The 22,090-nt window shown below is 34.8% G+C and overlaps 1 protein-coding gene across 26 annotated transcripts in view; it reads right to left on the bottom strand.

The window, feature by feature from the left end:
- Positions 1 to 22,090, bottom strand: part of RIMS1 (regulating synaptic membrane exocytosis 1) — a 512,610-nt gene that overhangs the window by 152,495 nt on the left and 338,025 nt on the right. For all 26 annotated transcript variants that reach the window (XM_055136886.1, XM_055136888.1, XM_055136871.1 and 23 more), the window contains 4 exons: positions 14,216 to 14,283; positions 13,379 to 13,489; positions 8,251 to 8,350; positions 3,116 to 3,239 (listed from right to left, as the gene is read on the bottom strand). In XM_055136886.1, coding sequence (XP_054992861.1) covers positions 3,116 to 3,239; positions 8,251 to 8,350; positions 13,379 to 13,489; positions 14,216 to 14,283 — 403 coding nt within the window. The remainder of the gene's footprint in view (positions 1 to 3,115; positions 3,240 to 8,250; positions 8,351 to 13,378; positions 13,490 to 14,215; positions 14,284 to 22,090) is intronic.

Below are 22,090 nucleotides of genomic sequence, written 5' to 3'. Positions count from 1 at the left end.
CATAATATTGTGGCTGAAACTTACCACAATATTTTTACTACCAAAACAGCAGGTTTTGGAAATTAAAAATGTTAAGGCAATATTTTACTTCACTTCTGGAAAATTAAAATGACACATTTCAGAAATCAGTAATATGCTTTGCAAACACATCTGAAAGAGTTTACTGAGTGAAAGGAATGGAGACATTTCTTGATATTAAAATAATATGGTGAATATCATGGGCAAAGCTAATAAAATAAAAAGGATGAACTGCTTAGGAAATTAAAAATGGTTCAAGCTTGCAACAAAAAAGCTGGAATATTTTATATATGTGGATATAAGTTCATATTCACATATAACCCTATATAGAGATTCAGATCTCTATACTGATATTAGCTAAATATATGGCCATTTATTACATGATTAGAAAGTGACTTGTGAGAACACCCATTCCTGTCACACTCACATATTACTCTGGATAAATATTTAACCTTGGCTTAACCATTACCCACTGTGACCTTAAAAAAGTCTGAACCGCTTGATTTGTGAATTACAGTTCACAGAACTACTTTATCATTGGTTTTATAAGTATTTTGTAATATTAATTTAAGGTTATTGATAATATGCAAGTATTAACATAACATTATTAAAGAAGACTGGAGTTATTTACTAATAACTGAATTATAAGAATATTGACTAATATCTATCACCTTGTTACCTAACTTTAATTTCCTGAACTTTGGGAGACTACCAAACACATGTTTTTCTTTGGTATTTTTCTTGACTTTTTATTTTTACCTTTGTCTGTAAAACAGTTCTATAGTGTACAACTTTCTTCATATAAAAGGCAATATAACCTTTTTTTATACCATTAAATGTCAGATAACTAATAATTGGTAGTGTCTAAAATGATCATTTAGAGACTAAATTGTGATACATCCACTCTAGGAACAATTTTATACCGTCTATAAATTCATGTATTTAAATTAAAAGAAGTCTAAAGAGATTTTAGATAGCTTCTTTAAAAATTAGTCTACAAAAAGTTAACCTAAAATAATCTACAAAAATTAGAATTTTGAATTCTAACAGAAGGCACAATTGTGGGTTTTATTTGTCAGTAAATACTGTAGAGAGCTGTAAAGTTTAAGTAATTTTGAATAAAAATGTATGTGACACTAATGCTTAAGATAGTATTTTTCTAGCATAAAATTCTACCTGAAATTTTACAAGAGCCTTCTTAATTAATTTTAATTACAAGTAAGAGGGTAGAATCATTTAACTAAATTTTTTATAAAGATAAGGGCTAAGGATGTTGTCTTAGTAAAATGATAAAAGTGGTCATTACATCAAGATGTTTAATGTAAGTGCATTTAAGTGATAATTGTAATGATTCTTGAATTCATTTTGCCACTAAACTATGAATGAATGTTTGCCATTTGAAATTAATTATAGAATTACATTAAACATAATTATCAAATATAGCTTTATTATCCTTTGAAGATTTTAGTCAGTTCTCATATTATCTGAAAAGTTAATGCCATGTTTGGTTTTTACTTAAAAATCTATATTTCATATTCCTTTGGATTTAATAATCCAAGGTAGTTTTAGGGTTGTGTGTTTCACAACACAACCATAATTTTTAATTATTTTTGTAAAAGGTTGAAAACAATAAAACATTATTCCAGTCAACTTTAATAGTCTGTTAACTTTTACACATCATCATAAATAAGTGATAGTTTTAATTGATTAAACTACTATATATATAAATTATTTGGTAATGTGCATGTGCTATGTTTTAAATTCTAGTTTTTATACTTCTGTTCATTTTACAATTCACTTACCTCTTTTCCAGCCTCATATTTAACTCAGCACTAAAAATATGTATGTCATGTTAAACTGAGATAAATTATAGACTGATGTTATTTTTAAAAATCTGCATAGACTGTGCAATCATTATCAAATGTCAACAATGTACACTTAAATTAACCCTAAAATTTTTTATAACTGCTGTTAACTTGTAATTATATTTGTGTATATTAAAACTATTATTTGGCCTATATGATCATATATTTTTCAGTCAGTTGAAAACTAGGATAGTTATACTTTTTTGCATGTTCTGCAATTACATATATCCAGGAGGACAACAAAAATTCAGGTTACTACCTTTCGAACATAAAATGTCTTGAATGAATAGCTCTATAATATTTTAGTTTAAAAAGAGGGTAAAAAGAATTATTTCCAAAATTACAATCAAATATTTAGTCAGCCTTAATAAGTTACTTATAAAAGCCTGTTAAAAAATACAGACTGAAAAAAATGAATATTCTGAACTTTTTGGTTTGATAGAAAACGCTCATATTATGGGGAAATCTAAAAACAGATAGAAGCATCCCAGGGTTGTAAATACTTAAATTATGCTAAAAACTGAAGTTACAACAATATGCTAATTCAAATGACTAATTAAAATGTCAAATATGGCATGCCTACTTGGCTTTAACTTTTAAATTACCCAAGATTAAAAGCAGGGGAAAATTATTCTGTATTATAGTAGCATGCTAAAAAAAAAAGGTGCACATATGAAATCTTTACTGTATTATATACTACAAAAAGTTGAGTTTATACTCCAACCTGGTCACAGCCCATATCTCAATCTAAGAAATACAATTGGTTTTTTTCTGCTCCAGAGAAGTCCATATTTTCCCTGAACACATGTCTTTCTCTCTATTTTTTCCCTTACATTGGTCTAAGTAAATTTCTTTAAGTAAAACTATTATACTTCACTAAAAACAATTTGTTAGTGATCCATTTATGTATACACTACTTATTAAATTGAAATTATTTAGAGTAAATAGTACTGATATTAAACAAAAGTAATTTTATTTTATATTTCAGTTCTGAAAAATACAAAAACACTTTCTGATATTCCAATTGTTGAACTGATCAGATTCTAAAATGTAGTGAAGCAAATTCATTAATCAAGTTTTAAAATTAATGAAAAAATCTAAAATATATGTCCATAACTGAAGAATAAACTATTCCTGTTAACATGTACTGAATGAATGTATAAACTCCTTTTTGAAACCCTGTTAATACATGTAATTTACTAAACTTAAGAAGTAAGTTTTTTCAGCCTTACCCAATAGGCCTTGAAACAATAATTTCAACTTGAGGTTCTGATTTTGATTCTAAAATAATGTTGTAAACTTCTTCATTTGTAGCTCCCGGCAGGGGTTTACCATTCCATTCTAGAACTTCATCCCCTTGAATTTAAAAAAAAGGGTATTTTTTTACCTTATATATTCTGTTTATTTTTCTTATCTTTTCTCTTTTTTAACAAAGAAATGCAAAACATATACAAATAGTTTATCTGTCTAGGTTCTGCTCTCAAAAGCAAATTTCTTGCCAAATAATGTCAGCTAAATGATTCTGTTAAACACTTATTCTTTTTCTTTCTTTTAAATTTTCTTTTCCTATAGAATATTACTGTTAATGGAAACATTACAATATAAAACTACCTTTATCTTTTAATATAAACCAGAAATAATATAAAAATAATCTCATGCTATGGAATGGAATTAGCACAGCCTATTTGGAAACATTAAAAAATAATAGTAGCAGCATGCCCTCCACATAACAAAAGTAGGCGGCTTTGTATGTCGAAGATTTTTTTCACACTATGCATTAATACTGGCTTACTATTGGTATAAATAGCAACTAACATTTGTTAGCATGATTTTTCCAATATAAGTCATGCTCCCTTATCGTCACCAGATGCACAACAGAATAAAAATGCATGAAAGGATTTGAATTTATACCCACAGGGTAACGCAGGTAGCTATGGCAAAGTTACAAAGCAAGCAGATGTAAAACTGTTGCATGACAGTTAACCCACTTCCAGATGTTCAAATCATACATGTTCTGTACATTATACTATTAACACTAGGCAAAATTAGAAGACATTTTTGGTTAATAAAAAATATTATAGTACTTAGACTTTTCTTGAAGATTCTACACATGGGATAACAGTGTATTTTAGAGTTTTAGCCAGTATCATTTGGGAAAATATACTTTTTGCAAAAATATTCACAGTAGATTTTGGTCCAAAATGGTTTTCTCTCCAGCACCCACTCTTAATTTCACAATGATAAGGTTAGCTGAAACACCCTAGTCTCAGTGACAGATTGAAGTGTTATAATTTTTTACATGTTTTTTGCTTAGTTTTGTACTTTTCAGTACCTACAACCATTCAATAGCAAAGTAAAGATGTGTTAAAGATGAAGTTATTCCACTACACATTTTATTAAATCACAAATGTGAGATGCAATGCATTTTTACTTAGGTCTCTAAAATTTGTCTTTGCTTTGCTAAGACTATTTTAAAATAATTTCCCCCAATTATTTGCTTTCTGAAAAGTAAAAAAAAAGTAACCATCTCAGGTTAGGAGAGATACTTCAGTTAGCAGGTGCATGGCCTTGAGTCCCATTCCTGGCAACAAATGGTCCCCTAAGTGCCACTGGGTATGTTCTGGAGGCCAGCAGAGTTTACGAGGCCAGATGGTGGGCAATGGTTGTTGTGGAGCCCCACAACCCTGGTGCAACGCTGACCCATGTAGGGGTTGAGCTCTGCTGAGAGAGTTCTGAAGCCCCTGAGAACTCTAAGTTATGACTTCTATTTAGGTTTTTTTTTTGTCTGAAGTGAGGAAATAAAATCTATATTAGAGGAAAGGGAATTAAAGACAGGGAAGTTCTCATATTATGGAAGGGGTCTCCTAAGGAAAGGTTTCATTTTTTTTTCTTTCTGAGCGGCTATGCTTAAGGGTTATTCCTGGCTCTGCACTCAGGAATTACTCCTGGCAGTGCTCGATCATATGGAATGCTGGGAATCAAACCTGGGTCAGCCACGTGCAAGGCAAACACACTACCCGCTGTGCTATTGCTCCAGCCCCTGGTTCCATTTTTTTTGAGTATTTATCAAGTTTATAATTCTGCTCTTGTTTGATTATTATCAATAATTAAATGACCTTTAATAGTTCGGTCTAAGAAGATAATGGCAAAGTCTTACAAACAGGCACTGTATAAACTTCACTATAAAAAATAATCACAAATGATGCAGCCTAGAAGTATAACTTTTGATATCAAATTAACAACATATATTTATTTATAAACACATAACTAACTTCTAAACAAGAAGATGGTTATTTTAACAATATTCAGCTATGGATAATCTCTTCAGGCAATGATGTGTTTTATAATGATATAAATATGAAAAGGAGAGTAAGCTTTTTTCATAGTAAGATAATTGTGAGAAGCAGAAGATTCCTCAGAATGATCATAATAAAGGGGGGAGTGAGAAGCAGTTAGCTCATCTCTTCTCGCCTTGGTTGTAAAGATTGTAGGTGGGCAGCTCTGGCCAGGAAGGATATATGACTTAACTGAGCAAACTGGTTGACAATACCACTTAGTGGGAAGCAGCCCTGGCCATGAAGGATATATAACTGAGTTAATAGACTGAAAGAACTTGGGGCTGGAATGATAGCACAGTGGATGGGGTGTTTTCCTTGTACGTAGCTGACCCGGGTTCGATTCCCAGCATCCCATATGGTCCCCTGAGCATCTCCAGGAGTAATTCCTGAGTGCAGAGCCAGGAGTAACCCAGGGTTACTCTCCAGGTGTGACCCAAAAAGCAAAAAAAAAAAAATAGACTGAAAGAACTACTTGATGTTGATACAGACATGGAGCTGGAGTCAGGAGCCGGTACACTTTGCTGGTCTTTTATCTTGTGTCTAACTCACCAGATGCTTTCCTGATGTATGGGAATGCTTTGCTTTCTTGACGTATGGGAATTGGGAATCTCTTTCGAATTGGGAATGTTTTCTTGATACATTGTTCTTGCATGCTTTTGTTTATTTATGAAATGTTTGACGTTATTTCCGCCTTTGGGATTGTTTATCTTTGAGCTTGCTCCTGAGATCTGTGTGCCTGTGTGCCCAGGATGGCTATATAAACCCTTGGCTGTAAGCCCTCGGGGTCGAACTCTGATCTCCTGCTTCAGCAGGACAGCCCGGACCCAGTTAGCTGGAATAATAGTTTCGGTGTTTGTTTTGCAGACCCACTGGACTCTTTGTCTCTCTGAATACTGAGGGGTGGTCTCGATCCTAACAATAATCAGATAGGCTGGAGAGACTGTATTGCATGCAGGAGACCCAGGTTCAATCCCTGGTAACACCTGATTCCCCTGAGCACTGCCAGGAGTGAAACCTTGAGCATCAAGTCAGGAGTAGCACCTGAGCACTAGAGTATGGACCAAAAGTTTTTTTTAAAAAGCAAAAGGGAAAATTTTTTTGCTCTTAAGTCTGGTGGAAGAAAAACAGTACAGAAACAATTACTTTTAATGAAATATGCTATATGAGATCACAGGAATTTATCTAAAGAACAAAAGTAGAGCCACATTGTAACTACTGTTAAAACATTAAGACTTTTAGTATGAATTTTAAGAATGGAAATGACTTCAGTAAGCAGAGCACAAGAGCAGGGAAATAAAACAGTAGACAAAGACACTGATCAGGTCTTGGAGGTGAGAAATAGCTTCCTAGGAACATATATGGGTACACTGTCATATTAGAGGGTAACATGAATGTTAATGGAAGTGACTGGAATTGTTAGAAGACAAAACTACAGACACTGAATTAAACAATGACTGAGAAATCGTGAAGAGTTTCAATAATGAGAAGGTCTGTGCCAATTCTGAGGGTCTTTGAATGATTAAATCAATAGCAGTGAAGGGCATGGCAACATGTGCCCAATGGATAATGGGTAGAGAGAAATTGTTAATTTGGTGATGGGCAGAATATCATAACTTATATAAGAAAAAGTGTAAAAATCTCCTCCTAAAACAAACATCTTGCAAACCAATACTTTAATAAAAACAAATGACGTGTAATAAAAATATAGTAAGAACACAGATGTTGAAGAGAAGTGATTTTAATTAAAAATAAATAGCACCAAGTAATCTTCCATTAAGAGATAAAAAGTACCATCATTATTTTTGATATTCTGATCTGCAAGTTCAGATTTCTATTCCTAAATCGGTTTCAGATGAGTGCATTTAGCAAGAGATTCTTTACTTTCTAAGGTATATTTTTGAATGAGTAAACAAAGACTTATTTTACTGAAATGGATACTCCTGATGAGTGATTTGCTTCTTCACTCATAACTAGCGCCTCTAGAAAAACAAGTATATTCTACCTATTCACATCTTCAACGTCAGATTATACTACATAGTAAAAGTTGGTTTTGGATTTTCCCCATAACACCTGCACAGCAAGTCCATAGTAAGGAAAAAAATCTAAATGACTTTAAGTTAATGTAACAGTAACCAATTACAATAAAATACATCTATTGGTCATAGATTATTTTTCTAAAAGTCTCAATAATTATAACCTTAAGGTATAAAATTGAAAAAATATTCAGAAATATTCTTCATCCATCCTGGTTATGAATATTTAATTCCACAGCTCATTTACTATGTTTTAAAATTGCCTAGCAAATACACAAGCAGACACTCTAGCCAAAAATTTTTACTAAACTCTGAAGTAAACTGGAAACAAATATTAGTGTAATTTTAACCAAAATTAAAAATGGAGAACTTACAAAAATAGATTTTGTAAAGTATTCTACTATCATGGTACAGTTAAATATATAAACTTATTTTATTAAATGCTTTAATATACAGATTAAAGCTACATAGCAACATAATATAAATTCTTAAATAACAAGAAGTAACATCTGCAGGAACATATGTCACAAATAAATGAACAAATATTTAAGTGTTTAGTTTCTGTAAGAAATGTGATTATTATTATGTTATATTGAAAACATTGTTCCAGAATATGTGTTTTGGGACCATTATGGAAATCTTTAATAGTTACTGTTTCTTTAAACTATAAATTAAAGCATTAAGCAGTGATTTATTTTAACAAGGCAGATTGTTTTACATTTTTGTGGCAACATTATAAAGTTCAATGATTAGTAATTCTTCACCATTTCTCATTTATTTATTTTTACATAAATGAAAAAGGATTTCTAATATCTATTAATGTATTATTATCTATTATTACAATGAGTAAGTATACATGTAAGGAAAATAATCTTTATTCATGCATTAAAATTAGTCATTTACTTAATAATAAAAAAAACTTACCCCAATTCAAAAACCACCAACTCATGCATAGAGTACACAAACTGTGTAAATGTTTAAAAAAAGAAACATTACCTGCTCTCAAATGTCCAACTACATCCGCAAGGCTACCCTTCTTTACTTTGGTGATGAAGGCCCCCAGGCGTCCTAAGTCAGTCATCTTTCCACCAACAACCTGAAATATTATAAATTTATAAGTTTCCAAATTCATACTGAAACTTAAGTTAGCTAGTTTGAGGAATTGACCATACTATCTCTTATGATGAACTTAGAATTAAATGCAGGGCCATTAGAAGAATGAAATATATCTTTTTTTCCTGTTTTCTTTTTTTTTCAGTTGAATAACCATGAGATAGAGCATTGCAAAGCTGTTCATGATTGGTTTCAGTCATACAATGTTCTAACAGTGAAGAAGCTCACAATGTGGTTTTGAAACAAAAGGATATCTCATTATGTTTAAGATGACCAAACATGTGTCCTAGTGAAGTTTATGTTATGATTACTTAGACTAACCTAACAAGAAGGCACTGATGTAGGATAATATTGGTTTGTCCTTTCTACCTTGCCATAAGAAACTTAGGTTTATTGGATTACATACATCACAGTGCTCCACTCCTCTTTGTTTATTTGTAACCTCTTTATGTTCTGCTTCCCCAACCAGTCAATCACCTTTATCTCCTTATCAGAATCTGTAACTTGAAAATTTTGCTTTTCTCTTCTCCTTAAGTCCTTTGCATAGTTAATTCAGAGCAATGTCCTTTTTGTATAGACAAAGGAAGACAGTTAATGCTATGCTTTTGTAACTTGGGACTTAATTGACTATTCACTCCTGGGTATCTGTTCTCCTGACTTCTTACTTCCTACCACTCCCAAATCAGGGTCCTGTGAGGTACTGGATGAATCCAAGGCAAACTGTGAGCTACCCTGGCATTGAAATGGGTCAGGCCAAAGCACCATAATACTTAACTATAAGTTAAGAGCATAGTCGTGTACAAATTCTGTCATTATCTTAAAAAGTAACAATTAAATTAGGACCCTGCTTAGCAGGGAGAAGGAGCTGAGAAATGAGCCGGAGAGACAGAAGGAGACGAGAATGAGGGGCAGTGTGAGACTAGAATAAGGGACTCAGTGAGACTGGAACAAGTGCGTGGAGAGAATAGAACGAATGGCAACTGATCACCAACCAGCTTGGCCCTCGTTTCCTCCTTCGTCCGCCCATGGCATCAGCTGTCCCAGTTTGGGAAGCAGCCTGAGACCACCGAACACAGGCGGCGAGAGTGAACCATGGGCTTTCCCAGCCCTCTGGAGATAACACACCATGAATAATTCGTACTCATGGAAGAAAGACCCCAGGTCCTTACTACTTATGTTCAAGAGGCATGTGTTTGCATTATTTACATTAAGGTTATTTTTTCTTGAATTATCCACAAAACTCATGCCTACCATTTGAGTTCAAATTCTAAACACGAATAATGCTGCTTTGTCATTCAGATCTTTATCTACTTTGAACATTTTTCAGTAGAATAAAGGTCTAAGACATAAAAACTTGAGGTAAAATTAAGAACAGTCCACTTTGTGAAGGCAATTTTCTGTGGTACAAAAAGTACTAAGTTTAACACTGCAACTAACTATAACTCACTTGAAATACCTTTGTGTTAAGACCAACCTCTGAAAGTCAAAGCTTTTTTTTCATTATCCCGATCGTCAATTTTCTTGAGCGGTCTCAGTAACATCTCCATTTGTTCTAACCTTGAGATTTTAGAAACCGCTCTTTACTTGTCCTTCCCAACAGTGCCACATTGGAGGCTCTTTCAGGGTCAGGGGAATGAGACCCATCATTGTTACTGTTTTTGGCATATGAAAATGCCACGGGGAGCTTGCCAGGATCTCCCATGTGGGCAGGATACTTTCGGTAGCTTGCCAGGTTCTCCGAGAGGGAGAACTAGGCTATAAGATATAGCTTCGAGGAGCTTGGTTTTATAATCTCTGGATGTTGGCCATTGATGGGATTACACAGGGCAGGGGTGGGGGGTGGGAGTGGGGGAGCAAAATGAGAATTTTTTTGGGGGTTCACACCCAGCCAGTGCTCAGGACTCAGGCTCTGTGCTCAGAGTTCACTCCTGGCGGGTCTCAATGGACCATATTAAGTATTCAAAATTCACTTGGCTTTTTCACTATTACTAAAATTAAACTATGTGAAAGACTATACATTTAGTTTTTCATAATGCAATAATTAAAAGAGGAAGGAATATTCTCTAAGGCTGAAGTTCACCCACAATTCTTAAGGACATCTGTATTAATGGATGTGACCAAAATTATTCTATGGCAAGAGAAATTATCAATAGATTCATTGGGCCAGAGCAATCATGGCACACCAGGTAGGGTGCTTGCCTTGCATGCAGCTGAGCCAAGTTTGATTCCCAGCACCTGATTTGTTCATCTGTGCACCACCAAGAGTGATCCCTGAGTACAGAGCCAGGAATAAGCCCTGAGCACTGCCATGTATCACTGTCACCCGTTGCTCATTGATTTGCTCGAATGGGCACCAGTAATGTCTCCATTGTGAGGCTTGTTCTTACTATTTTTGGCATATGGAATATGCCATGGGTAGCTTGGTTCTGACATGCGGGTGAGATACTCTAGGTAGCTTGCCAGGCTCTCCAAGAGGGATGGAGTAATCGAACATAGGTCGGCTGTGTGCAAGGCAAATGCCCTGTCCGCTGTGCTATCACTCCAGCCTGAGCACTGCCATGTATGACCCCAAACCAAAAATAAATAAGTGAGATTCATTATATGGTTTCTATTAAATACATTAACTAAAACAAAATTTAGTTGAATTAATAGTTAATTGTTCAGAGAAGTCAAAGTATAACACAATCGTATAACATTCTTTAGCAAATAATTTTAAAGTCACATATTTGAATGTTTAAGTATCAATAGCAAGTGTAACTAATTTAACACACATCCACATAAGTAATAAAGAAAAATATATTTTATCTTCTATGATTAAATAATATTTTATAATTAGCTTTTTATTTTAAGTATATGTGAATTAATATTTTTAAATCTATGTCTTACTTTTTTAAGTATTACCACATATTCTATTGCACTTAAGAAGCCATCTACATCTATTTAATGTTTTATGTTGCTTTCAAGATATGATTATAGGGGCTGGAGTGATAGCACAGCGGGTAGGGCATTTGCCTTGCATGTGGCTGACCCGGGTTCAATTTCCAGCATCCCATATGGTCCCCTGAGCACTGCCAGGAGTAATTCCTGAGTGCATGAGCCAGGAGTAACCCCTGTGCATTGCCGGGTGTGACCCAAAAAGAAAAAAAAAGATACGATTATAAAATTAAAGAGTCCCCATCTAACTTTACTACCATCCATTAATGTAGAACATTATATCCAGCAAGTTTTTCTGTATTATTACATTACACTGAATGGCATACCAAATTTTATTTTAAAATATTATCATAGATTTCTAAAAAATGAAACCAAATCTTCTATAAGAAATCAATATATTAAAAACTTACATTACAAAAAATAATTTTATCTTGGAAAAGAAAGAAATACATTAAATATTGGTATAAGCAATGGAACAGAGTTAAATATTCTGTCACAGACTCTGAAATATATGATCACTTAATCTTTGATAAATGAGAAAGAAATGTGAAGTAAAACAAGGAAAGACTCTTCAGCAAGTGGTACTGGGAAAACTGGACAGCTACCTGCAAAAAAATGAACTCTGGCCTCTGTGTAATGCCAGGCAAAAAAGTCAGATCAAAGTAGATTAAGGGCCTCAATATCAGACCTGAATCCATAAGGTACATAGAGGAAAATGTAGGCAGAACCCTCGATGACATTGAAACTAAAAGCATCTTTAAGGATGAAATACCACTGACCAAGCAAGTGGAAACAAACATAAAGAAATGGGACTATATTTGACTAAGAAGCTTCTTCACCTCAAAAGAAACAGTGAACAAAATACAGAGAGAGTTCACATAATGGAAAAGAATATCTACTGAATATCTATCTGATAAGGGATAAATTCCCAGAATATATAAGAAACTAGTAGAATTGTCCAAGAAAAAAACCTCCAACACCATCAAAAATGGGAAGAAGTAATGAACAGAAGAATCCTCAAAAACTAAATACAAGTGGCCATAAGGCACATGGAAACATGTTCTAATCATCGGGGAGATGCAAATCAAAACAACAAATGACATACCGTTGCATACCACAGAAACTGGCACATATCAAAAAGAACAAGAACAACCAGTGTTGGTGCAGATGTGGGGAGAAAGAGACTCTTTCATTGTTGGTAGGAATGCTGACTGGTTCAGTCTTTTTGGAAAACAATATAGGCAGTCCTTCAAAAGCTAGAAATTGAGGTTCCATAAGACCCTGTAACATCACTTCTGGGAATATAACCCAAGGGTGAAAAAAAGCACAGTAGAAAAGACTTCTATATCTGTATGTTCATTGCAGCACTATTCACAATAGCCAGAATCTAGAAACAACTCCAGTGCCCGAGAACAGACAGCTGGTTAAAGAAACTTTGGTACATCTACACAGTGGAAAAGTATGCAGCTGTTAGGAAAGATGAAGTCATGAAACTTGTTTATAAGTGGATGGCCATGATGAGTATCATGCTAAGTGAAATGAATAAGAAAGAGAGGGACAGACATAGAAGGACTGCACTCATTTGTGGAATATAAAATAACATAATATGAGACTGACACCCAAGGACAGTAGACACAAGGGTCAGAAATGCTCCATAGTTGGAAGCCTGCCTCATGAGCTGGGGGAGAAGGCAGCTGGTATAGAGAAAGGATCACTAAGTCAATGATGATTGGAGTGAATGTTTGAGATGGGAGATGTGTGCTGAAAATAGATTAAGGACCAAATGCGATAGTCTCTCAGTATCTATATTGCAAACCATAATGCCCCAAAGTAGAGAGATAGTATGGGGGAAAATGTCTGCCATGGGGGGTGGTGTTAGGAGGGGATACTGGGGACATTGGTGGTAGAAAATGTGCACTGGTGGAGGGATGGGTGTTCAGTCATTGTATGACTGAAACTCAAACATAAAAGCTTTGTAACTGTATCTCAAGGTGATTCAACAACAACAACAACAAAAAAAAAACATTATGGTACTAGAAACTTTTAAATTCTAAAATGCTTTAGTAAACATACTTACTTTCAGACCCAATAATGCGCCTGATTCTTTGGGCATGGTTGTTCTTTTATTAAGAATAACACGTCCAATTAATCGGTCCCCCTCTTTAGATGGTTGCCACGTTACAGGATGCTATTAAAACATAAATAAAATGTTTTAGAAGATACAGTTGTAGTCTAAAACTATACTTATTTCCTTTAGACAAATAATGCTCTACCATGATACAATTTCCTGTTAAAAATATTCTAAAAAATTCCTATTTCTAGTGGGCAATATACTTGTCTTAAAACTTTTTTTACATCTCAACATTTTATTTGCAGTAAGCACTTGTTATGGTAAATATTCTAAAAGGAGTAAGAAAATAATCTTCAAAAATTAGTGAGATAAAATTAATTTAAACATTAAAATATGTTGCTTACATAAAGAAAAATAATTTGATTTTAAGGAATTTGGGAGGTGGTTTGGGCAACACTTGTCATGCTCAGAGTAATCTTGGCTCTGTGCACAGGACTCACTTCAGGAGGTTCTCAGTGAGCCCCTCTGCACTGACAGGGAATTGAACATGGGTCAGCTATGTAGTGTGAATTTTCAATGCTGACAACATTGCAAAGAAACTCATTTCTACACAGCTATTTTTAATAATTACTTTTAGCTTACGTTAAAATTCATTATAATTATTCAGGGTTAATTGCTTTTTTTTCAAAACATATATTGTCTCAAATGATTTTTTTTTTTTGCCCTGAGAAAATATACAATGGGGTGCTGCAAGATGCAAGAGTACTACCTAGTCATGTATCAGACCAAGGGCATGAACAGCACTCAAACTCTGAATTCCAAAAAACTTCCCAGAAAGCTTACCGAACTAATAGGGGAGGTTTCCCGGCTATGCCACGTGGCAGGATCCAACCAGTAATAATCCAAGTCACCTGCATAATAATAAAGGGGAAAAAAGTGCAAGGGCTTTAAAATGGAGAATGCATCACTTTAACTATAAGTTCTTCAATCTACAAAGTAAAGTTTTTTGCATATCATAAATTTGCATACTATATGCCAGAAGATTAGGTTTGTATTGCAAAGGCTGTGACCTGGATACGTGGAATAAAAGCATGTTACAAATGCATGACATCCCATGGAGCAGCTACATTTTACTTCCCAAAGATCAGTTGAGAAACACACATACAAAGTACAGGAAAGATTTTGGTTAACAAATCCCACTTATCTCCCTGAAAATACTATTCATATCAAGCCTCTGACTGCCTGCTATTTCATGAAGCGAACTAAAATTCTATTCAGTGACCTGAGATAAGTACTATAAGGTTATATTTCGTTTCTATGTTTTAAGCGACACCACGTTTTTCAAAACGATTTTAAGCTCTCTATCTTCTCCTCATGAGCTGAACAAGACAAAATACTTTTAATAACAATTAAATATTTGTTTCCTTGACAGTGACTATTGTCACTGGCACTGTCATCCCGTTGCTCATCGATTTGTTCGAGCAGGCACCAGTAACGTCTCTCATTGAGAGACTTATTGTTACTGTTTTTGGCATATCCAATACGCACGGGTAGCTTGCCAGGCTTGCTGCACTGGCTCGATACTCTCTGTAGCTTGCTGGGTCTCTGAGAGGGGTGTGAAAGGCGAACGCCCAACCGCTGTGCTATCGCTAGCTCGATATATATACATATATGCCATTATACTAGTTTCTTTTTTTTTTGGCTTTTTGGGTCACACCTGGCGATGCACAGGGGTTACTCCTGGCTCTGCACTCAGGAATTACCCCTGGCTATGCTCAGGGGACCATATGGGATGCTGGGATTTGAACCAGGGTCGGCCGTGTGCAAGGCAAACGCCCTACCCGCTGTGCTATCTCTCCAGCCCCCACTAGTTTCATTTTTAAGGATATAGTGTTAAGTAATTTAAAATACCAAGAATAACTTTTTGTAAAAGACAATGTACAAATAACAGACTTTACTACTCCGCTTTACTAATGTCGTAAAAAAGACTTCTAATCCTAACTTTTGAAGCTGGGTTGAGAGTTCAGCAGGTAGGGCATTTAACTTGCATGGAGCCAACCGATTCAATCCCCAGCATCCCATCTGATCCCCTGAGACCTTTCAGGAGTGACCCCTGAATGCAGACCCACTTGTAAGCTCTGAACATTGCCAGTGCATCCTCCCAAAAATTTTTTCAATCTTATCTTTGTCAACATAGGGTTGTGATTTTTATAAATTCTGATATTGTATTTACTAGGACAGAAAACATGAGGGAAATAAAGCAATAAATAATGGAGAACAGCAATACTTTCAGAAATTGCAGAGAAGAAGGGTGAGAGTAGAAGAGTCACATGAGAATTAACAAATACTTAAATTAATCTGATAAGGAAAAAAGTTTCAATGGAAACTTTTCTTCCCAGGAAACTTTACAGAAAAAAAAAAGTTGAGAGTAAGTAAAGCAGGGTAACCAACAGTGTGATATGCAGCTGACTTTAGGGGGAGATATGTTTGGCTGATCATAATAAAGATGTTAAAGAATTTTCCATAGATAACAGGCATGACAGATAAAATCTCTAAGATGTGTATGATAGATTTACAATGTTAAAATATGTAGGGGATGCTGGCGAGATAGCACAGCAGGTCCTTGCCTTGCACATGGCAAACTCAGCATCCCATACGGTCTTCCAAGCCATGTCAGGAGTGACCCCTAAATTCATAACCAGGAGCAAGCCCTGAGCACTGTGAGGTGTGGCCCCAAAACTACTACTACTACTAAATATATGCTTGCTCTTTGGAATTACTAAAATTTAAAGATATTCATAACTTTTTAATTTCTCCAATTTGTCTTTATAATTTATATTTCTCTATTATTACTGGAACAAGAAACACTCAACAAAACTACCTTCTGAAACATTCTCTCCTGAGGCCAGAGAGAGAGAGTACAGTGGGTAAGGTGCATGCTTCCACATGGCTAAAATGGGATCAATCACAGCATATGTCCCCTGAGTCCCACCAGGATCCCTGTGCACAGAGCCAGGAGTAATCCCTGAGCGAAGTCAGGTGCAGTAAAAAATAACAACCCTAATCTACTGTATTATAGTAAACAAAATAAGATACTTCATGAAAGTACACTTATTACCTTTATTGTATGGCTGTACACAGGATATATACAAAACTCAACTCATTCTAAAAATAGGTTTTTGAGACAAAGTCAGTTATTTCAAATATTAAATACCATGGTCAGCACACAAGTTCATAAACGTTGCTCTGGTTATAATTTTTAAAAGCTTAAAGTCATTTTAATATTTTATAATGTGTCAGAGATGGGAATTAAAATCCAAAGTATACAAAGTAAATTCTTATAATGTAACATTACACTAACAGAAAGTTAACTGCTAATAGCTTCCTCATATACAATTTTTTTTCAAATATTTCTATGCTAACAGAAGGCAAGAATCTCTGCTGCCAGCTCTAAATTATATATGATACTGGAAGTAAATTTGGAATGAATCAGTGATAATTTGCCATAAGATCAAACTTAGTTTCACATAATTTTAGCAGTCAGGGAAAAGAACACACCTCTTTTTTTTTTCTTTTTGGGTCACACCCGGCGATGCACAGGGGTTACTCCTGGCTCTGCACTCAGGAATTACTCCTGGCGGTGCTTAGGGGACCATATGGGGTGCTGGGAATAGAACCCGGGTCGGCCGCATGCAAGGCAACTAAATGCCCTACCCACTGTGCTATTGCTCCAGCCCCAACAACACACCACTTTTGACAGGACCTTTTGTGTACTCACTAAATAAAAATTGAAGACAGATGTTTTAAATTTAATATAATTGGAGTATTTAATTCTACAAATAAACACTTTATGCTTAAGTAAAGGCTAATAAATTGTTATTCATAATTGAATTACTATCAAGTTTATTCCAAGTAAAAACAATGCTCATTATTTTAGTTGTCATTCAAAATCCACACCAAGGTCACTCTACTATTTAAAGGTAAATGTTGCATAATTAAGTGAAAAATATTTGTGTCTTTGAGCACAAAGCGGGGTGAGAATAATCTTTTTTTTTAGTTTTATTTTTTATTTATTTTGTTATACAATTTAATTTTTTTATTGATAGTTGCATTGCATTCAGTTATACTACAGTTTATATAGACTGTGGGTATTTAGGTCAATTTGTTTTATTTGTTTATTTATTTTTAATTTTTTATTGAGTCACCATGTGGAAAGTTACAAAGTTTTCAGGTTTAAGTCTCAGTTATACAATGCTCGAACACCAATCCCTTCACCAGTGCACATATTCCACCACCAAGAATCACAGTATAGCTCTGCCCTGTCCCCCCACACCCCTAGCCCCCCCACATCCCTGGCCCCCACCACCACCCCTAATCCCCCCTTGCCTGTGTAACTGATAAATTTCACTTTACTTTCACTTTGATTGCATTCAATATTTCAACAAAACTCACTATTATTGTTTGGAGAGTCTCCCCCCTAAAGTCAGACTTGCTGAAAAGGAAGCATTTGACAATTTGTTTTCCATTGCTGAGAATTAAGAGGTATGAGGTCGAGTGACCGCACCTAGTGGCTTCACGGTTGAACTCCACAAGAAGAAAACTGCCAACCTGATCAAAAAATGGGGTGATGAAATGAACAAAAACTTTCCCAAAGAAGAAATCCGAATGGCTCAGAGGCACATGAGAAAACGTTCAACATCACTAATCATCAGGGAGATGCAGATCAAAACGACAAAGAGATATCATCTCCACCACAGAGACTGGCTCACATCCCAAAAAACAAAAACAACCGGTGTTGGCGTGGATGTGGGGAGACAGGGACTCTTCTTCACTGCTGGTGGGAATGTTGACTGGTTCAGCCCTCTTAGAAAACAATATGGACAATTCTCAAAAAATTAGAAATTGAGCTTTCATTTCACCCAGCAATACCACTCTTGGTAATATATCCCGGAGAGGCAAAAAGGTATAGTAGAGATGAGATCTGCATTTCTATGTTCATTGCAGTACTGTTTACAATAGCCAGAATCTGGAAAAAACCAGAGTGCCCAAAAACAGATGACTGGTTAAAGAAACTCTGGTACATATACACAATGGAATACTATGTAGCTGTCAGAAAACATGAAGTCATGAAATTTGCATATAAATGGATCAACATGGAAAGTATCATGCTTAGTGAAATGAGTCAGAAAGAAAGAGACAGACACAGAAAGATTGCACTCATATGTGGAATATAATATAATTGAGAAGTGCAAGTTTGCAGTGATGCAATTTCTGGCAGATATTTCTCTGGACTTAGTTACTAAAATACTAAAATACAGAAACCCAAAACCGTGAGAATAATCTTAAAACAACTATTCTTCACTAAAAACTTAAGTAATTGCAAAAGACATATATTTCAATTCGTGGTTTTGAGAGAGGGCAGAGTCTCTTGCCCAAATGCCTGGCTATCTTCCCTGGGGCTCCTTGGAAGGGATGGGCTCCAGCTTCCTTCCCCACCCCGAGCAGAGCTCCCGGCGGCCAAAGACCACCGGAACCTAGCCATAGCCATGCTCAAGGCCCCTCTCTACATTTTCGGACAGGCCTCACGCATGAAGGTACCGGCAGAGGAACCTAGGTGTGTGTAATCCCGTCAAGGGCCAACGTCCAGAGACTTAAAAGCAAGCTCACAGAAGATACCTTATAACCAACTTTTTACCTCTGGGAGAAACTCGCAAGCTACTGAGAGCTTCCTGCCCACATGGGACAGCCTCGCAAGCTTCCCATGGTGTATCTATATGCCAAAGCCAGTAACCAGCTGAATCTCATTCCCCTGACCCTGAAGGAGCCTCCAATGCAGCATCGTTGGGATGGCCGAGAAGAGAGAGGCTTCTAAAGTCTCAGGGATAGGATGAATGTAGAGGTTACTGAGACCACTTGAGCCACTCGATGATCAATGGGATTTTGTGATCGTGATCGTGATGGTTTTGATTTAAGATACAAAATTGTCTTCCTCCCCTAAACAAATTTTTATTCCTTGGAAGAATTACATTATCCTCAGCCATCAGGTAATCACTGGAATGAATATTCTCTAAATCTAGTATAGAAATCTTAATTTTAAAAATCCCCTTGATTAGAATGTGTTGGATTATATCACAGAAATATAATTCCACTCCGGTGAAGTTTACTAGTTCAAGTAAATGAACTATTATTTATTAGCTATTATTTATAATAAATAATTTATTTATTATAAATAATAGCTATTATTTATAATTTATAATAAATAAATTATAAATAAATAATATTTAATTTAATGTTATTTCTATATTTCTAATATTATTATTTAATATTATATAACATTAATATTATATATAAATAATATAATATTATTTATAATAAATAAATGAAATATTATTTATTAGGTGTCAAAGAGTGCTGTGCTCAGAAATTATTTAACTCAACAGAACCTCCAGAGTGACTCTAACCTTTGTGAGATACTAAATATTCTCTTGATGGCTTGAGATACCCTCTCTGTGTTTCATAACTTTAGGGCATAAGAAAGGACAATCTCATTAACATAGATTTCATAACCCAGTAGAGGTGGTACATTTGTGATTATATTTATTGTTTGCTGAATTTGATAGCTAAGTTTTATAATAGCAACACTATCACCACACAATTCTACAATAGTTGGAACTCAAAATCAACATTTTTGGCTTAACTCTGAGCTTAATCATTCTAGTAATTCCTCAGCTTTAGAGACACTTAAATCTATATGACCCCATTGTTCTTTCAAAGGTAGAGTATGACAATAAATTGTTAATTTCATAAAAATTATAAAACACTACAGAAACACAAGCAGCTACTAGATATAAAAGACAGACGAAAGAGTAACTCCAACCAAAATACTAAAAAATATTTCTGCCAATTCAAATAGTTGCAAAAATTGAGGAAAATAGGGCATTTTCAATCTTCATAATATATCTTAAACCACAAGTGGTCAGATAAATTTACTATATTCTAATGTCTATATTTACAATATTGCATGATCTCTGATATATAAAATTATACTGCTTTACCTAAATATGGAAGTTTGGCATTGTAACAAATAAGGACTGAATTCAACATTGGAGAAATGAGACTCTAATAACTTGGCTATATTAGATATAATACTTTGATAACATCTCTCCATATATACAAAATATATTTTCCTTTATAAAATAAGCATAATTATTTTTAATTTTTCCAAACCAGAGGGTGCCTGAGTGACTTAGGGAATTATTTCTTTTTTTGTCATGCCACCTATATAATAAGATATATAAGACTATCCCACAAGCAAACATATTTGGACTGAGAAGTAATTAATCTAGTGAAGTTACAGGATGAATCCTTATCTGAGCATTTTGTTATTTTTTATAATATATATATACACTTTGGTGTATCAGTATAACATTCGTTATTTTATTACTCAGTATTTAAAAAAAAGAAGTAGGCAATTTTTATTCCTTGGTGATTACTTTTTTCTTATAACTCTAGTATAGCTGAAAATGGTTTTTGAAACCAGTTTGTAATATGCTTAAGAATAATCTAAAATAAGGGCCAGAGAAACAGGACAGAGGTGAAGACAAGTGCTTTGCATATTGCAGACACCTGTTCTGATCTCTAGCACATAAGCATAGCCAGGTACAACCCTTAGTTCCCAAGCACTCTGGGTGGCCCCAGAAAATCCCCTGAACCCTAGCACCGAACCATCAGCACCGTGGGAGCAGCTGCCACTGAGAGTGGTAGACAAGGGCCCCTGAACACCTGTTTGGAAAACCCCAACCAAATAATTTGATAAAAATCAGTTGTAGAACAAATTTTAATATTTATATTCTAATAGATTACAAGTGTCCCAATTTCATGGCATTTCCATTCTTATTTTTAAGTTTCTGTTACTAACAAAATAATTTTTAAAAAGTCAGGATTAAGAGTGTTGAGAAAACAAATGTACTTTAAAATGTAATTGAATCATCTTCGAAAAAAAACATCAAAATTGTGTGGTTACCATTTTAAAGTAGGCTAAACAACAGTGATAACCAAAAGCTCTTGAAGAAAGTAAACTTTTAGTTATAAAATGATTTTATAAGATTGGAAAGCTGTATAAATTTAGATTTTAGGATTATGCAGAGTATCAGGGTTCAGAAATCCCCTCCAAGCATCATGGTGTCTGAGGATATTCTTAGCCTTTCCTTTCTCACAGAACTGTACCTACAACACTAAGGAGTAGTCGGTCAATACATTAGACTTTGGAAAATGTTAAACAACAAACACACTCATACACACATATACACACACAATGGCATATGCCCATTTGTTCCTCAGAATAGTAAAATAGAGTATTTATGATACTCTGGAAATATCGAGCACACTGTATTCATTACTTGTATATAACAATAAAAACATCTGAAGAAAATTCCCTAAAGTCATTGGTGATAGGGCAAAAAACAAAAAAGTGATAATGGAGTGAATCATGTAAGAGTCCTAATGGTGAATACTTCTTCCCCAGAATCTACGTATAGACTAATAAAGTACCCTGGAGAACCAAACCGCAAAATTAACAATCTTGGGGAAACTTTTTTTTCCCTCCAATACAATGACTCCTCATATATGAGAGTTTGGGAAGTGCTATACACAGGAGGGAAATATTTCACTGCAACTTTCCAACTGACCAGGCTTCCACATTGACACTGAGTATTCCAT

This window comes from Sorex araneus, chromosome 4, assembly GCF_027595985.1.
Source record: "Sorex araneus isolate mSorAra2 chromosome 4, mSorAra2.pri, whole genome shotgun sequence".
Lineage (NCBI taxonomy): Eukaryota > Metazoa > Chordata > Mammalia > Eulipotyphla > Soricidae > Sorex > Sorex araneus.
This window is presented reverse-complemented; position numbering and strand designations above follow the sequence as displayed.